Below are 16,247 nucleotides of genomic sequence, written 5' to 3' on the forward strand. Positions count from 1 at the left end.
AAAAAAGGAGCAGTAGCCACTAACACCACCATCTCTTTAGTTTGCTCAGCTACTACACCCCAAACCAGGCTGAGCAAGTGCTGGAGCAGGGCTCCTTTTCTGCATTTGACCCAGCTTCGAGGTACTCAACAGGAACCCAACCTTTGAGTAAAATTTTTTATATGAAAATCACTTAGTAGTTAGGAAAACTAAGCAACAAAACTGTAAGAAACCATCGGCTTTTGAGAAACCATACATCAGTGACAGGATCCACAGTTCACAAACATTCTTTATTGTCAGGTTGCAAGACATTACTATAATTTGACATTTTTTATATATGTGTAAAAACTCACACTGAGTCAAAATAATAGAAGCCCAGTTGTCTGTATCAATAATAAATGATGTTTTAAGAAATTTTAGAATAGCAGTTAAGGAATTCATCCACTTACTGATAAATAAGATGTAACAGGTACCAATCATCATTTTGATCAGAGTGTTTAAGGCTTCATTTACAACATCTACAACTTCTCTATCAATATTGCAGAAGCACCTCCTCCTCCGTTGCAAATTCCTGCAAGACCATACTGTCCTTGCTTCAACGCATGGGCCATGTGAACAACAATTCTTGCTCCAGACATTCTGAATAAAAGGAAAAAAAAATGAAGATAGCTTAAAGGAAACTCTTAATTTGACTCACACAGAATAGTTGGCAGAATACAGTACTGATTCACTGGAGGGGAAAAAAAAAACACCAACAAAAAGACCAAACTCTGTCATCAACATTTAGGTGCAGTACAGGTTATTTTTCTCTAGCTACAGTACTTAGAAAGATTCTTGAACAGAAACTCCATGTTTTCCTGAAGTTTCTTCTGGAAAAGGAAATCACCTCTAAGTCAGTGTGTATATTATGACATATCTCTACACATAGGAAAGTCTTTCAAAGAAAACAAACCTACTGCAAAAACCAAATCAATAGTAATGATTCATTTCAGTTTCTTATTTGCTTACAAGTTGATATACTGCGGTATGCTACGCTGATCCTCCTAATGTGCAAAAATCAGACATCTAAATTCTGTCGTTAGACTGTTGAAATTAAGACCAAAAAAAATCAAATTTCCTCATTGGAAGCAGCCAATATTGCAAAGGAGATGTCAGCATCTCTTACACGATTAGGCCTTGATTAAGCTTTCTATGAACTACGCAGTACTCCTACTTGTTCCTGATGTACAACATGGTTACTTCATATTTATGTGGACTTAAGAGATTTTGAAACAGGGCTTTCCTCACTACCCTGGACCATGCAGCTTGACTACTAGGGAGGATTAACAGGATATACTTACGTCATGAGTTGAAGAACACAGCAGGTGATCTGACTCCTCTAACCAGATGACAGAATTTCAAACAAAAAACCCACCCAACATCCCCCAGGCTGTCCCTGTCTGCTGCATTAGCTTCTGAAAGACTTTTGGATTCACTGCCAAAAATTTGACAAAAGACCTGGAATTTCACTTTGCTCATGTAAGAAAAATAAAAGTCCCTCTGCCTTATCCTTCGCTATTTTCACAAGTTTACCTGTAAATTTTATTAGCTTAACTACTGGATTAGTTTCTTCCGTCACATTAATAGCGATGTGGTTTTAATACTTCATAAATCAATTGAGCTATGGTAACAAGCAAGATCTTCATAGAAATAGGTGGTAACTAACTGTGACGAGAAAAATGGGACTGCGCTCTTTTCAAGGTACTCTGAAATTTAACACCTGAATTGTCACTGTGTACTTGACAGCAAATTTGTTACCCCTTCCTACTTCATAAAACTTGAGAATAAAGGTATTAGCAGTATGTCTAGAAAACAATGCCTCTGAGCAGAACAAAAAAAAAAGTGCTTATTTAACTTACCCTATTGGATGTCCAAGAGAGACAGCTCCTCCGTTAATATTTACTTTCTGTGGATCAATACCCAGCATTTTAATATTGGCCAGCACCACAACACTGAACGCTTCGTTGATTTCCCACATTGCAATATCTTCTTTCTTCAGGCCTGTCTCACTCAGAATCTAGAAGTAATAAAAATAATTAACACTGTGAAAAAATGACTAAGCTAATTATAGAAATAATTTTGAAGTTGGTGACTCAGGCTGCCCATAGATTCAAGTTCACATTCTGGAACCGCTTTGTCAGATGGGAAAAAGCAAAATTGAGGTACTGACGCACAAACTTGAGTTTTCACAACAGAAGCAATGGAAAGTACCCTACGCAGAGAATACGTTTTCATTGCACTGACTAAGACTGCAGCTACAGTAAGTACATTTAAACTGATACAGTATTGCCTCACACCATACGCTTGTCTTCAGTTCCTTTTGAACTAGTCTGTACTTGTATAACTATATTTATTTTGACTTTCAGCCATACAAGCTGCAGAGCTCCGAAAGTGTAAACAAGTCCAAAGTTGGTGAAAGCAGTGTAAAGCATCATGCTCTTTCAAAGTAGGTGTGAGAAATCTGTTACTCTGAAAATCTGTATTCTATCCTTGATCCTTTGAAAAACCTGTTCTTTGAATTTATGATGTAATTAGAATTTTGATCCTAATTACAGCAAGATCCACTGAGGGCTGAACCAATGATCCAGTGCTAGGGAAGTTTGTTGTTTTTCAAAAAACACTCAGTTTTATTCCTACCTTGGGAACAGCATGTGCAGGTGCAATTGGGAAGTCAATAGGATCAACAGCAGCATCTGCAAAAGCTGTAAAAATCGCAAAAGCTGTTCAAAGACCTTTTGTTTTTACCGTACATGATTTTTATTTGTGCAAGCAGCAAACCCAGCCAAGATAGAAAAATTCTGAATATACTGGTCCATGAAATAGATACTTCTGAAGTTTAGTGCCTTAAGTGAACCACATAATAACATTTTCATATTTTCAGTATTATTCCACACAGAAAACTCTATGATCAAAAACCTGCTGGTACAATGCTTGAAATTTCAAGAGCTGTATTGAGAAGATGCAGCCATAATGCCCAAGGGCCCAGCTTTTCTGTCCCATGAATGCCAGGCAACTGGCCAAACAGGACTCTCAGTCTGAGAGCACACTGTGGGAGTATTTTCCAGGACTGTACTCAAAGATAAGAAAAGAAAATCTTACCTACTATCCGTGCCAATGGTTTGACGTTCAGTCTCTTGGCTGCCTCTGTAGTCATCAGCACCAAAGCAGCTGCCCCATCATTCAGAGTACTGGCATTAGCAGCTGTAACTGTTCCTAGAAAAGGCAAAGTATTGTTTTAAACAAAGGGGAAAGTGTGATAGAACTCAGGTATATCCTGTTAATGATTTTTCTTTTACCTCTGGCCCTTGAACACAAGGCCTCAACAACATAATGGTATCTATTGCACTGAATTAAATAAAAATTAGTTATTTTTTTAAATTGGTTTGAATAAACAAGTACAGTTGTGTGTATTCCTATCTTTATCCAAGTGGCTGCTTAGATTATGCCTTCCATGTCAGCTGCACTGCTGGCATTAACACAGAATTCCAGCTCAAAAAGGGTTACGAATGAGTGGCAACTTCAGGATAGACACAAAGATTTATTCATTACAGATTCAAGGAAGTAAGAGTCAACTGTGTAAAGGCACTCCAGCTCCCACTGAAACAAGAGCTTAAACTTGATGGAGACCAAGGCAATAGCTAAACTGAAACCAATCCGTTTCAGTCTTTTTAAAGTAAATGTCCAAAGCAGAGGTTTTCATTGGGTTAAGGTTCTTGGACCATCTTTTAATCCAAGTTGTGAAGCACATTTTTTTATCTTAGCAGACATTTAAAAGTTAATGGACTACTGTTGGGCATTCAAGCTCTTGTAACAGCAACAGTACTCTTCACTATAACAAAGTATTCTTGCACTCGGTGGACAAGCAAGAAGTTAAATTTAACAGTATTTACCATTTTCTTTTTGGAAAACAGTTTTCAGCTTTGGAACTTTACTGAAATCAACACGCTTGTATTCTTCATCTTCTTTCACTTCTGTATCTGGCTTTCCTGAAATTCGGATTTGGTTTAGTATTTTATGGAACAGTCCATTCTTATGACATTCTAACACAGTACTTTGATTAAATGCTGCCTTATTTAAACAACTTCAGTAAAAAAAATGTAAGAACATGTAAAATGCATGTCAAGGAATGTGCTTATAAAAACTAAAAAAAATTATGCTTCAATCCAATGTATTCACAGCAAATCCATTTATACTTCCTGGTGGCTGAATGAAAGGGACAAAGAACATATCTTTAAGGTAATTAATAGGAAAATTAAAACACGGATGTCCTCGAGCCTTACTAGCTAGATTCAGTAGAGAAGTCTTCCACTTACATAAAAAGGAAGAAGATATGGTAAGTAACATTAAAAAAAGTTAAAAACCAAAACCAGATCACAGGTCACTGACTGCTGTTCACCAAAGTCTGCATAACAGAAAATTCTTGACTAATCTAAAATTAGTGTTTAAACAACACGGCCTGCACTGAACACAGGCAGTGTTAACAGCTTTCAATGAGAAACACAGTTCACTTTATCACACCTTTTTTCATAATACCTTTTTTTGAAATAGTGACAGGAACTATTTCATTTTTCAATATTCCTGAATCCCATGCTGTTTTGCTCTTAGTGTAAGAGCCTATGGCATAAGTGTCTTGTTCCTCTCGTGAAATAGTAAACTTCTTTGCAGTATTCTCAGCACAGTTGCCCTTGGGGAAAAACAGGAACATTAGGTTTGGTATTTCTGGAGATTTGAGGTAGAAATGTAGCTGAAAAATCTCAACCAGCAGATTTCTAGCATTAAATATGACTAATACTTGGTGTCCATTTCTTATTTACATAGTCATGATCAAACAGTAACTTTTGGGTTTGGAATATGATCTTCAGATTTAGCAAATGTTTTCTGGATTGAGATTATTAAAGTCATGAAGGAACTTTCCTTACAAGGCTTTTATTAAAGTTAAAAAACTGTGTGCAAAAGTTTTAAAGTGCTTAGAGCTGATGTCTACAGAGACTGAAGATCACTGTTCAGCCACAGAACAGTATGTTCACATCATCTTACTAATGTTTTCATTCCATTATTAGCTTGCCTGTTCCAAAGGTTCCAAGAACAGGTCAACACACAGGTCTGTCTTAGCCATGGGATCTGATACTCTAAAAACTGTACAAATAAAAGTAGGTATACCTTTTGTCTAGTAACTGGAATGACGTAAGTAGAATGAAATAAATAATTTTTTATATAGGTCAATCAATCATAATTATACAACCACAATTCATTACCAACACTGTCTAAATACCTGGTGACAAAAAAAAAAAGCATACTCATTAGTTAACCTGAAAGATTTGTTCTTAAACGGGTTTAGTTCCACCTTTCATTTCTGTACAAAACTCAGTGAATCAACACAAAACCCTCTAGATTCACATTCCTCCAGTTCTTCAAACAAGCATCTTCTGTGCAGTTAAAGAATTTAAAGTCTTAGTCTATTGCCAAAAGACAGACAAGAGTAAGTTCCAGAAGCCACCGGATGGGCCTTCCTGTGTATTCTCATAGTGTTAAGGTTTTCTGAGGGACCTACTGCTATAATGATGACAAAACATTCTGCTGCTATAATGATGACAAAACATTCTGGAATACTGTCCAAATCTGTTAAAACTTCGTGTATTATAACCAACTCCTAGTTTTTCCCCACATACAGGAACTAGCAAAGCCACTATTTACATTCCTGTAAGATTCCTCACAATCAAAATCCCTTTTAGCTGAAATGCGGGAGTGGATTTCAACCAATAGCCTAAGCAGAGTCCACTATACTACAAAAATAGATCACACACAGCAGCAGTGAGGTCTCTACGAAATATATGGATCACAGTAGACTATTCTTCATGACATGTTTTCCTGTACACCAGCAAGAACACTAACTGGTCTATCAGTAATACCCTATAATTGTAAATCACCAAAGACAAAGGTCAGATATATCTGTAAACTGAAAGTAGTCATTCTTTTCAAACTGTTCTTCCCTGATGCTTGTTCTTCACTATCTTCATATCAGTCGTTTTCCAAACCCATCCTAAGTTTGCAGTTGTTTATCTAATTTAAGCTGCCATGCTGATGAGTAAGTGTTATCAGCTGACTCAAATCTTCCAACAGAAGACATGAGATATCTACACTGGGGGAGGGAAAATGAACACGAGAGCCTGCTGAACTGTACAGAGTAGGTACCCTCAAAGACATCAAGTAATCTGACTGCTCTCTCCTACAGACAGCGTAACAGCAATCTATCAGAGGCAGACTGTTTTTTTTAAATCCCCGCTCTAGACTATTCAGATTTCAATCAGAGACAGATAACTACTAACACTTCTCTCTTGCTCCTCTGTTACACTTACTACAGGAAGCCTGGAAATGGAAGACTTTTTCCCCCTCCGTTAACATTATTCCTTTGCTAGGTGAAGCGGTTTCATAGTAATTATACGCAAGCTCTTCAAAGCTGCATCAGGTCTATGGTTGATACTTCAGTACTGTGCAGGAATATTTACCATATGGATATGGTTATAAGCATCTGTCAGCCCATCTTTTACTATCAGGTCTTCCAGCTTTACTCCTCCATAAGGTGTTGATCCTCTACTCATTGTATAGGGAACATTAGACATGCTCTCCATTCCACCAGCAACCATTACATCCTGCTCAAAGGAAACAAGTTAAAATTATTAGTAACGCAGTGTGTTCTCTGTGACTTCTTTAGGAACAAATAGTAGCAAAAGCATAACCATGGCTGCTTTATATTTCTGAGGAGTCTTAAAAGAGGAAAAAAAAAAATCTTTACACATTGAAAAAGCAGACAGCAGGAACAATAGCTGGAAACAGCTAACGCGCCCTTACAGAACAACTGGACTTTTGTATTGTATGCAGTTCTAGAAAGCTGCAACAGCCATGCCAGTCTCTTGCACTTTTATTTCAAAAGCTTCCAAGATCAAATTACAGGTCTAACTTTAAACAGTTTATTTTTCTGTAAATTTCTCATTGTTGTTCTTCAATTGCAGCTCCATATCCTTATGGAACAAACAACAGTCAGAATCTAAGAGATCAATACAAAGAGATGGAGATTTACAAGTACCTGCAGTTTTACATTATATTGTTTCATCCTACTGTGTAAAGATAGATGACTTAAAGTATGGTTTTATTGTCTGAAAAGGCCAGCAAAAGAGATGTTAGTAACTAATGATTACTGAACTTGAATTAAGCTGAATCATTATGGACATTTATCAATTAGTATACTTTTCAAGCTGAGACAAAGCAAACAGAAAAGCTACAACAGCAAAGCTACAAGGGCTGTAAGTATACCTACTGTTCAACAGGCTATCCTAATATGGATAAATGTAAGAAAAATACACACACAGCAGTATGAGTCTTTGAGAGTTCATCAGCGCTGTTAATAGAAATTCAAAAAGAATTCAAAAAGCATTAAGAAGATGAAAGCTTCTTTGGTTTCTTTAAATTAAAACTCAGAGGAATAATGGATTAGTCCAGAATAGATCATAAACTAGATCCAGGAACAATGACATGAATAAAGAAAAGAAACAAGGCTGGAGACAAACTGGAAAGACAGATAAACTGGAAAGGCAGCTGAGAGATGGAAGCAGCAGTAGATCAGAGGAACAAGAGTCCCTGGCATTTCAATCCCATAAAGTGAAATACTTGGAGACAGTTAATACAATTGTTTATATGAGGATGTACATTGCCTCAAGCCCCTGGGAACCATCACTGACTTTCATACCACAGATACCTCACAGTATGCAGCCAGAAAGATAAACAAATACCAAAAAACCCCATAACTTATACCTCTAAGAGACTAATAACTGGCTGAGTCTGGTTTTGCTGAGATGTAAATTACTAAAGCCAAACGTAGCTGTTTACACAGACATGCTGGGCCTCTGGTTTAAAGTCCAGTGACAAGACTTCCACCAACTTCAGTAGGCACTGGACGAAGTGCCGTTCTCTGCAGAGCAAGGCCAAAGCAATAAGCAGTTGCTTAACTCAGCTATACTGTTATCTTCACAGAAGGGGCAACAAGACTTAAATATTTTACATTTGTTCTAAAAAAAACCCCAAAGCAAGTAAGTACATTTCTCACTTATGATCCACTTACTTTGTAAACCAAAAATATGTATTGAACGGACAATATCATCACTTCAGAGAAGGGGAGACACTGCCAAAATGCTTTTGAGTATGGAATTAAAAACAAAATTGAAATGTCTTTCTTCATATTCACACTTCTCCCATATTCTTTGCTACACAGCATTTAACAGCTTGCTGAAGATGGTATATTCTCCCATCCTCCCATTAAGTGATATTGTTTTTCCCCATTGTATAAAGAATCTTAGAACACAGTTGACACAGATGAGAAAGTTACCTTCAATGAAAAAGTTAATTCATCAACAACAGATTCCACTTCTTCTAAAACAATAAAAAAACCCTGAAGCATCTTTAATGTACTTAGAAACAACATTGCTTTAATATATATAATTCATTTAAGTGTTTAAAGTGTCTGCACATCAAGATTAAATGTACTTCATGAAAAACTAAGTCTAAAAATGTCTCCATTTTTCAAACCAGAAAACTTGAAAATTCCCTTAATTATTTTTTGGGGGTGGGGTAGGAGGTGGGGTGGGGGGAGAGCAGTAGGAAAAGGATGTAAATACTAAAAAAAAAAAATTCACCTTATTTACTCAGCTCTAAAAATACATCTGACAATTTCCTAACTATAATACTTAGATTTTTTTTTCTGTTTTATATCACAACACACTTAAGTGGCTATAAAATTAAGGTTTCATAAGCAAAACAAAACCTTGTTAATTAGCTTTATTATCCCAAGTCAAAACACAGCCCCAAATCAAAGAGCACAGTCATTAGTAGGAAAGGATTTACAACATCAGTTGTGTGTTTTTTCCATAGCACAGCACTAAAATTCACATACCTGACTCCCACACATCAGGCTTTGTGCTGCCATCATAATTGATTTCATTCCTGAAGCACAGACTTTATTGACAGTTGTAGTAGGAGTGCGGATTGGTAGACCTGAGTCAAAGAAGTTTTACAAACAACTGTATTATTTAAAAGGTAGACTAACACTCTATGGGTGTCTCAGCAATATTTCATATGGGAACATTTTTTATCTAAAGCCCAGTGTATCCAGCTTGCACTATTTAGCCTTCCAGGGCAATTTATCCACCCTCACCCACAGTTGCTCTCCTTGCAGACTCTTGTTGTTTCTTCCCTTCCAACAACAGACTTGTGGCAAGGGAGCAAGCAAATGAAAAATCAGAGACAGACTCCAGAACTATTCCTCCTCCTGACACACGAATCCCTGCCTCTAAGAAGCATTCAAGGTTGAAAAGGCATAAACAGGGTGTAGAATTTAGCAAATGGCAACAAAACAGACCACAGAAGTATAGGGACTCTGAACACACACAATACTGAAAAAGGCCAAAAGTGGAACGTGTCAGTGTCATTCACATGGTTATTACTGAGTTGTTATTGTTTGCTACTGAGTGTTCATTACAACAGCTTTGGGCTCTGCTGCGTCCAGCTTGCCTCAAGACATTGCACCACGGCCTCTGCCCTAGGCTTGCTCTCTAGTATTACGGCTCTGCTACCAGCACATCACCTCTATACCAGCAGTGAGATGGGGAAACCAGCCAGGGGAAAAAGAGACGTATTCATCCTTTTGTCTCACATGGAAGAAGTTCCTTCTCTTTTAAAAAAGTACAGGGACAGAACCAAGAAAGTATCCTTCTCCCCTGACCCACAGACTTTCCTAGTGTCATGTTAAGGTACGGAATCCCATCTTTACAGCAAAAGGGAAAAGAAAATAATTCCTGCACCCCAATAACATTTGTGCTGCAGTTAATGTTTTAGAGTGAACCCTTCCAGCAACAGCTCCAGGCTCCACAGGAAGATGAGTGTAGTGATATATTTGCAGTCCACAGAAACTCACTGACCCCTTATTCAATAAGGCTTAAGAGTAATGATACACTGAAGAAAAGAAGTCTGCTTCATGAAAGATTCAAAGAGCAGCATCCATCGTTAGTGTAAACTGCTCTGGAAGTAGCAGCCTGGTCTTCAATATTGTCTTCTCCAGATTCGGCAAACACTGTAGGCAGTAGCATCCACTGTATGAAAGCTGATTCCCAAGGATGAGGCCCACATACACGAGCACCAATACACCCTTCACCCACCATGGGTTAGCAAATATACACAACATTGTCTTGACAAAAGGCTGGGCACCACTCTGCTTTAACTCACACCGTAATAATCTACAGTCTACATAAAGACAGGAAACCTTTAAGCCCAGTATGAAGAGAATGAATACCTGCACCCAAGACTGCTTGTCTTGCTGGAGCTTGTCCTTGTCCAGCCTGCAAGACATTACCCATATACGCTTCTTTCACTTCTTCTGCAGGGATACCTATAAAACAGAATTTTTTTAATTTTTGTTTGCACAGAAAATGTCACTCCCTTTTACAAACCTTCCCATTGAAGTTTTCTATCAAAGACTGATAAAACGTGCCACGTCCGACCTGTGTGCTAACAGCACGCAGGCCCCTGCTGCGTGCATCCCAGGTCTTTACCCTCATACTCATGGAGCACAGTGAACTGGTGACCCTCTCAAAGGGATTCCCTTGTTACCCTGCAGAACAAGCTACAGTTAGCTACCTCATAAACATTTCCAGGTCTCACTAGTCACCTTAATTTTCATGGATGGTTAAATGCACAAAACTTTCCACCTGCCACAACTATGTCTAAAGAAACAGGCTGGTTGGTTTGCTTAACAGGGATGAGGCAAGGCCACAACTAGCTGCCAACTGACCCAAGAGGCCTGTTCCTCTGCTGCATCTCTTGCAACTGCCTTGCTGTTCAAGTTCTCGTAATACGCTGTTTCAAGAAGCTAGATTTGTAGAAAATTAACCCTTCTCTCCCCCCAAAAGACTTTTTTTCTCATTTGAATCCATCAAGACTCACAAGGGTGTCCTACAAGCATAACTGCCCATGTGAAATATAGGCAGGGAAAGGAAGGGCCACTGGTTTCACCAACAAGTAGCCTTTGCATAACCCCACCCCAGAAAAACATTGGCATGTTCAATCAAATTTGGATTAGCAGAAATATCCCTAAGTAATATACTGCTTCTAGAAGCAGCACTTAATTCAGGTTGAAACAAAGCCCAACAGTCAGTCAGTCTTAAATACCATCTGTGGATAAAGACTTAGGAGTGCCACAGGAGCAAAACACTCAGGACCTTCTGTTTACCAACCAATTTAAAGACACAGACTGATACTGTTCTGAGCCACTTGAGATCTCTGTCACAGAAAAAATATTTACATATACCTGCTCTGTCAATTGCTCCCTTAATTGCAATGGAACCAAGTTTAGTGGCTGGCAGTGACGAAAGAGATCCTTGAAAAGATCCAATCGGTGTCCTTACAGCACTTGCTATCACCACCTCCTAAGAGGAGAAGCATGGAATAAAAGTCATAGTCTCTCTCACATAAGCACACATATATCAGTATTTTTTAAATTTATCCACTTTTACTCTTTCATTGATGTCCCATCTTCCCTTTTATCCTTCAAGTGCTTCAGAGCACTAAAATAATCTTAATGCATGCAGCATAGGGAATAAATATAAGGAGATCAGTGTGCAGGACTACACTCGTGGGATCATGGAGCTGTGGTGGTTCCCATGACTGGAATGCCATCACACAGGGATACAGGCTCTTTAGGAAGGACAGGCCAAGAAGACAAGGTGGGGATGTTGCCCTTTATGTGACAGAAAAGTTGGAGTGCACTGAACTCAGCCTTGGGGTGGATGATGCTTGCAAGAGTCTCAGAGGTCCTGGAGTGAAGGAGGGTCCAAGAAAGCTGGCTAATGTTCAAGGATTACCACTTCTGTGCTCAAGAGCAGTCCATTCCAACAAACATTAAGTCAGGTAAAAATGCCAGGAGGTCTGCATGGATGATCAAAACCCATGCACAAAAGGAAGCAGACAAAAGGTGGAAGCAGGGACAGGGAACCTGGCAGACACTGTCCAAGCATGCAGGGACAAGGTTACAAAAACAAAAGCCCAACAGGAATTGAATCTGGCAAGGGTTGTCAAAGGCAACAAAAAGGACTTCCATAAGCACCCAGGATGTAAAAGGAAGTCTAGGGCTTGCTGCTGAATGAGGCACTGGTGATGCAGGACATGGAAAAGGGTGAGGTACTGAATGCCTTCTTCACCTCAGTCTTCACTAGTAAGACCAGCCTTCAGGAATCCCAGGCTCCAGAGACCTGGGGGAAGGCTGCAGCAAGGAAGATGTACCCTTGGTGGAAAAGGATTGGGTCAGGAAATACTTAAGCTAATCGGAATACATAAATCCATGGGCCCTGCTCAGATGCACCCATGAATGCTGAGGGAGCTGACTGATGTCTTTGTAAGGTGAATCTCAATAATCTTGGAATGGTTACAGCCATTGTGAGAGGTACCCAAGGACTGGAGAAAAGCAAGCATCACCCCTATCTTCAAAGGGCAAGGAGGAGGACACAGGAACTACGGGCTGGTCAGCCTCACCTCGATTCCTGGGAAGATGATGAAACAACTAATCCTGGAAACCATTTCCAGAAACACGAACAAGAAGGAAATCATCAGGAGTCAGCATAGATTCACCAAGGGGACATCATGCTCAGACAACCCAATAACCTTCTACAGCGAAATGACTGGTTTGGTACATGAGGGGAGAGCAGTGGAGAGCACTGTCTGCCTAGACTACAGTAAGGCTTTCAACACTGCCTCCCATAAGCTCCTCATAAAAGCTAATGAAGTAGGGGCTTGGTAAGGAGACAGTGAGGTAGATTCCAGACCCAGGGGGTGGTGATCAGTGCCATGAAGTCTGGTTGAAGGCCAGTAACTAACGGTGTTCCCCAGAGGTCCATACTGGGTCCAGTCCCATTTAACATCTTTGCTAATGATCTGGATGATGGGACAGAGAGAATCCTCTTCAGGTTTACTGGGAGGAATGGCTGAGGGTCACACTGCCATCCAGAGGGACCTCAACAGGCTGGAGAAATGGGCTGACAGGAACCTCATGAAGGTCAGCAAGTAGGAGCGCAAAGTCCTGCACCTGGGGAGGAACAACCCCAGGCACCAGGACAGGCAGGTGACCGCCCAGCTGGAAAGCAGCAGAAAAGAACCTGGGAGTCCTGGTGGACACGAGGTTGAACAGGAGCCAGCAATGGGCCCTTGCAGCAAAGGCAGCTGATGGCATCCTGGGCTGCATTAGGCAAAGTACTGCCCCCTGGTCAAGGGAGGTGATCCTTGCCCCCTACTCAGCCCTGGTGAAACCACACCTGGAGCGTTGTATCCATTTCTGGGCTCCCCAGTACAAGAGAGACGTGAACATACTAGAGTGTCCAATAAAGGGCCATGAAGACGATTAAGGGACTGGAGCATCTGATTATACACAAGGAAAGGCTGAGAGAGCTGTGACTATTCATCCTGGAGAAGCCTCAGGGTCACCTGTAGTAAACTGGACAGGACCCACAATAGTCTTCTAAGTGTAACTGGCAAAAAAGGAAATCCAACTTTTATTCCAGATTTTGCAGTAAAGTGTGACTTGGGCGTAAGTCACATCATCTTCAATGCAGATTTTTGTGATAACTTTTTTTATAACTCCAGTGATTAAGAAACAAATTTAAAACAGTGATTTATTGCAGTCAGATAGTGCTTTATACTTACATTTAAAGTACGCTGTGATACATAGCCACGGCTTGTACACTTCAGAGCCTGAAAATAAGAAAGCCCTCTGAATGTCATATCAAGAAAGCCAATGCCATGACATTTCAATAATGTACCGTTCTCACAGAAGTAATTATTTTAAAATAATAGTATCTAAGAAACACTGGAAAATATTAAAAATCATAACATGCCTTTTAAAAACAAAATGTTGTCTAGTACACAGCCTCACCATGACATCTATGTTAAAATATTTTCTGAAGAATAAACAGATACTCTTTTAAACACAAAATCCAATTAATCTTGGCTATATCTGTTATGTATACATATAACATATATCTAAACCAGGGAATGGGTGGTTCTATCTTGAAAAAGTTTACTAGTCCCTCCATCTACTTCTCTGGACTTCATTGCTTTTTAAACTGTGGCAGTTTGTGTCTACAGCTTCATTCCATTAGCATTTTATGAACAAAAATAAGGATAATGAATTCAGAATGCTACAAAAAAGATGATAATAAAACAAAACCAAGGAAAAAAGAAAAGGTATCACCTGAGCAGGCTAATTCACTGGCTACTAGCTTCATCTAATTCAGCAGTGTAAAGATACAAAAATACATATGTAGATATTGTTTCAATATATTAACAGAATGATCTTTGAATTAGTGGTTTAAGCCACTTAGCCATTTCAGCACACTAGAAACTTCTGGTCATCACTGAATTACAGCTAAATAAATACTAACTAAAAATAAATACTTAAGGACACCACAAAAACCCCATCAATTTTAAAAATTAAACAATGCCTATTTTGTATCCACAACATGAAAATTCAGTCCGTTTCTCTCTTCATTTGACGACCTTCAGCTAACAAAAGACAGACACTTTCCCACTGTTTTTCAATTAGGGTTTTGTTTTGTTTTGTTTTCCAGCTCAGGTTGTAACAACCAGCAGAAAGCTTAACTTAAACATCCCCCTGAAAATGAATTATGTCCCTGCAGGGCTTTAATAACTGGGCTTCCAAGGGTTAGTGTCAAAAAAAAAAAAAAAACGAAACCCTAGAAAAGTAACCAACACCTGAAGTTTATCTTTGTAGTAAAATGGACAAAGCACACAATAGTCTTCCAAGTGTAACTAGCATCTGCTAGTAGTGTTCGTGCTCTGTGTCTATTACAGACTTTAAGAAGAACCAAAACACTTATACAGCTGGTAAAACACAACCTTCAGCTTTGCATATGGCAATACTGATACAATCCAGTGCAGTGCAGATGCTTCACCTGCCCTCTTCTCCCTCGTCCGGCTCTCCATACCCGGGACCGGATCCCCAGCGCCCCAGGCCGGCCAGGCGCCCCCGCCGGTGAAGCCAGCGGGGCCTCCAAAGAGCCATCCACAGAGGCTTTTCGGGCAGGAGCACTCGGTATCCCACCTCCCAGCTGTCCTTCCGATGAACCTACCTCCGGCACACCCAGGCAGCACACTTGCCTACCCCATCCCCCGATCCCCCTCCTGACCCTGGCTAGAACAGGCCGCGGACAGCCACTGCAGGTCCGTAGCGGGGAACAGACGGGTACTGGGGCTCTGCAGGGCAACAAAGTACGAAGGGACGCGCTGCAGAGCCGGGCGGGGGCCCCGGCCGGCCCGCGGCCCTCCCGGCGCGGTGAGGCCCTGGAAAAAGCCGCTCTCGGGATCGCGGCTAAAGGTCCCGCCGGGCTCCGCGCGGGGCTGCCGAGGCGGGGGCAGCCGCCCTTCACCCACACGGCGGCTCCGGGGCGGCGCGGCCTGCCCAGCCCCGCAGGCCGCGGCGGACACCGGCCCCGCTCCCGCGGTCGAGGGCCCCGCGGCTGGAGCCGGCCCAGGACCCGCTCCCGCCCCTCAGCTCCTTCCCGGGCCGGGGGCTCCCTCCCCACGCGAAGCACCGCAGGGGCGAGGTGAGGGGGGCGCCGCCTTCCCCGCCGCGGGTGTGACCTTGGCCAAGACTGCCCGGCCCCGCGGCGCGCCCGGCGCTGCACAGGGAGGGAGAGGGGAAGGGCCGGGGCCGGGGCCCGCGCCACCCGCCTCACCCGCAGCAGCTCCGCGGCCGGGCGCCGCCGGCCCAGCATCGCCCCCGCCGCCATGCTCCCGCCGCCTGCCCCCGACACCTTCGCCGCCGCCCCCACCGCGGCCTATGGCCGCCGCCGCCCCGCCCCCCGCCCCGCTCCCATTGGCCCCGGCGCCGCGGGCGGTGCCAAACGCGCCCCCGCCATTGGCCGGGCCGGGAGGCGGGCCGCGGCCTCACGGGGCGGAGCCGCCAGCGGGCGGTGCGCGGCCCTGGGCGGGGAGGGCGGGTGAGCGGGCGGCGCGGCTCCGCGGGGGGCGCCCGGTCGGCGCCCGGCAGCTCCTGCCGCCGCGCCTCCGCCCTCCCGGGGAACCCTGTCTGCAGCGAGAGGCGCGTTTCTTTCATCGCCAGCGCTGCTGCTTGGGGAGCGGGGCGGCGGCCTGAGGAAAGGGAGAGACTGCGGAGG

General features: G+C 42.1%; 1 protein-coding gene across 1 annotated transcript; it reads right to left on the minus strand.

The window, feature by feature from the left end:
- Positions 1-250: 250 nt before the first annotated feature.
- ACAT1 (acetyl-CoA acetyltransferase 1) lies at positions 251-15,920 on the minus strand. The gene is made up of 12 exons (XM_074916082.1): positions 15,807-15,920; positions 13,756-13,803; positions 11,372-11,489; positions 10,358-10,453; positions 8,963-9,063; positions 6,525-6,668; positions 4,552-4,702; positions 3,909-4,004; positions 3,118-3,231; positions 2,656-2,720; positions 1,878-2,035; positions 251-618 (listed from the first exon to the last, which is right to left on the minus strand). The coding sequence occupies exons 1-12, from the start codon at positions 15,858-15,860 to the stop codon at positions 498-500; spliced, it is 1,266 nt and encodes a 421-aa protein (XP_074772183.1). The 5' UTR covers positions 15,861-15,920; the 3' UTR covers positions 251-497.
- Positions 15,921-16,247: the final 327 nt, after the last annotated feature.

Source organism: Athene noctua, chromosome 1 (assembly GCF_965140245.1).
Source record: "Athene noctua chromosome 1, bAthNoc1.hap1.1, whole genome shotgun sequence".
Classification (NCBI taxonomy): domain Eukaryota; kingdom Metazoa; phylum Chordata; class Aves; order Strigiformes; family Strigidae; genus Athene; species Athene noctua.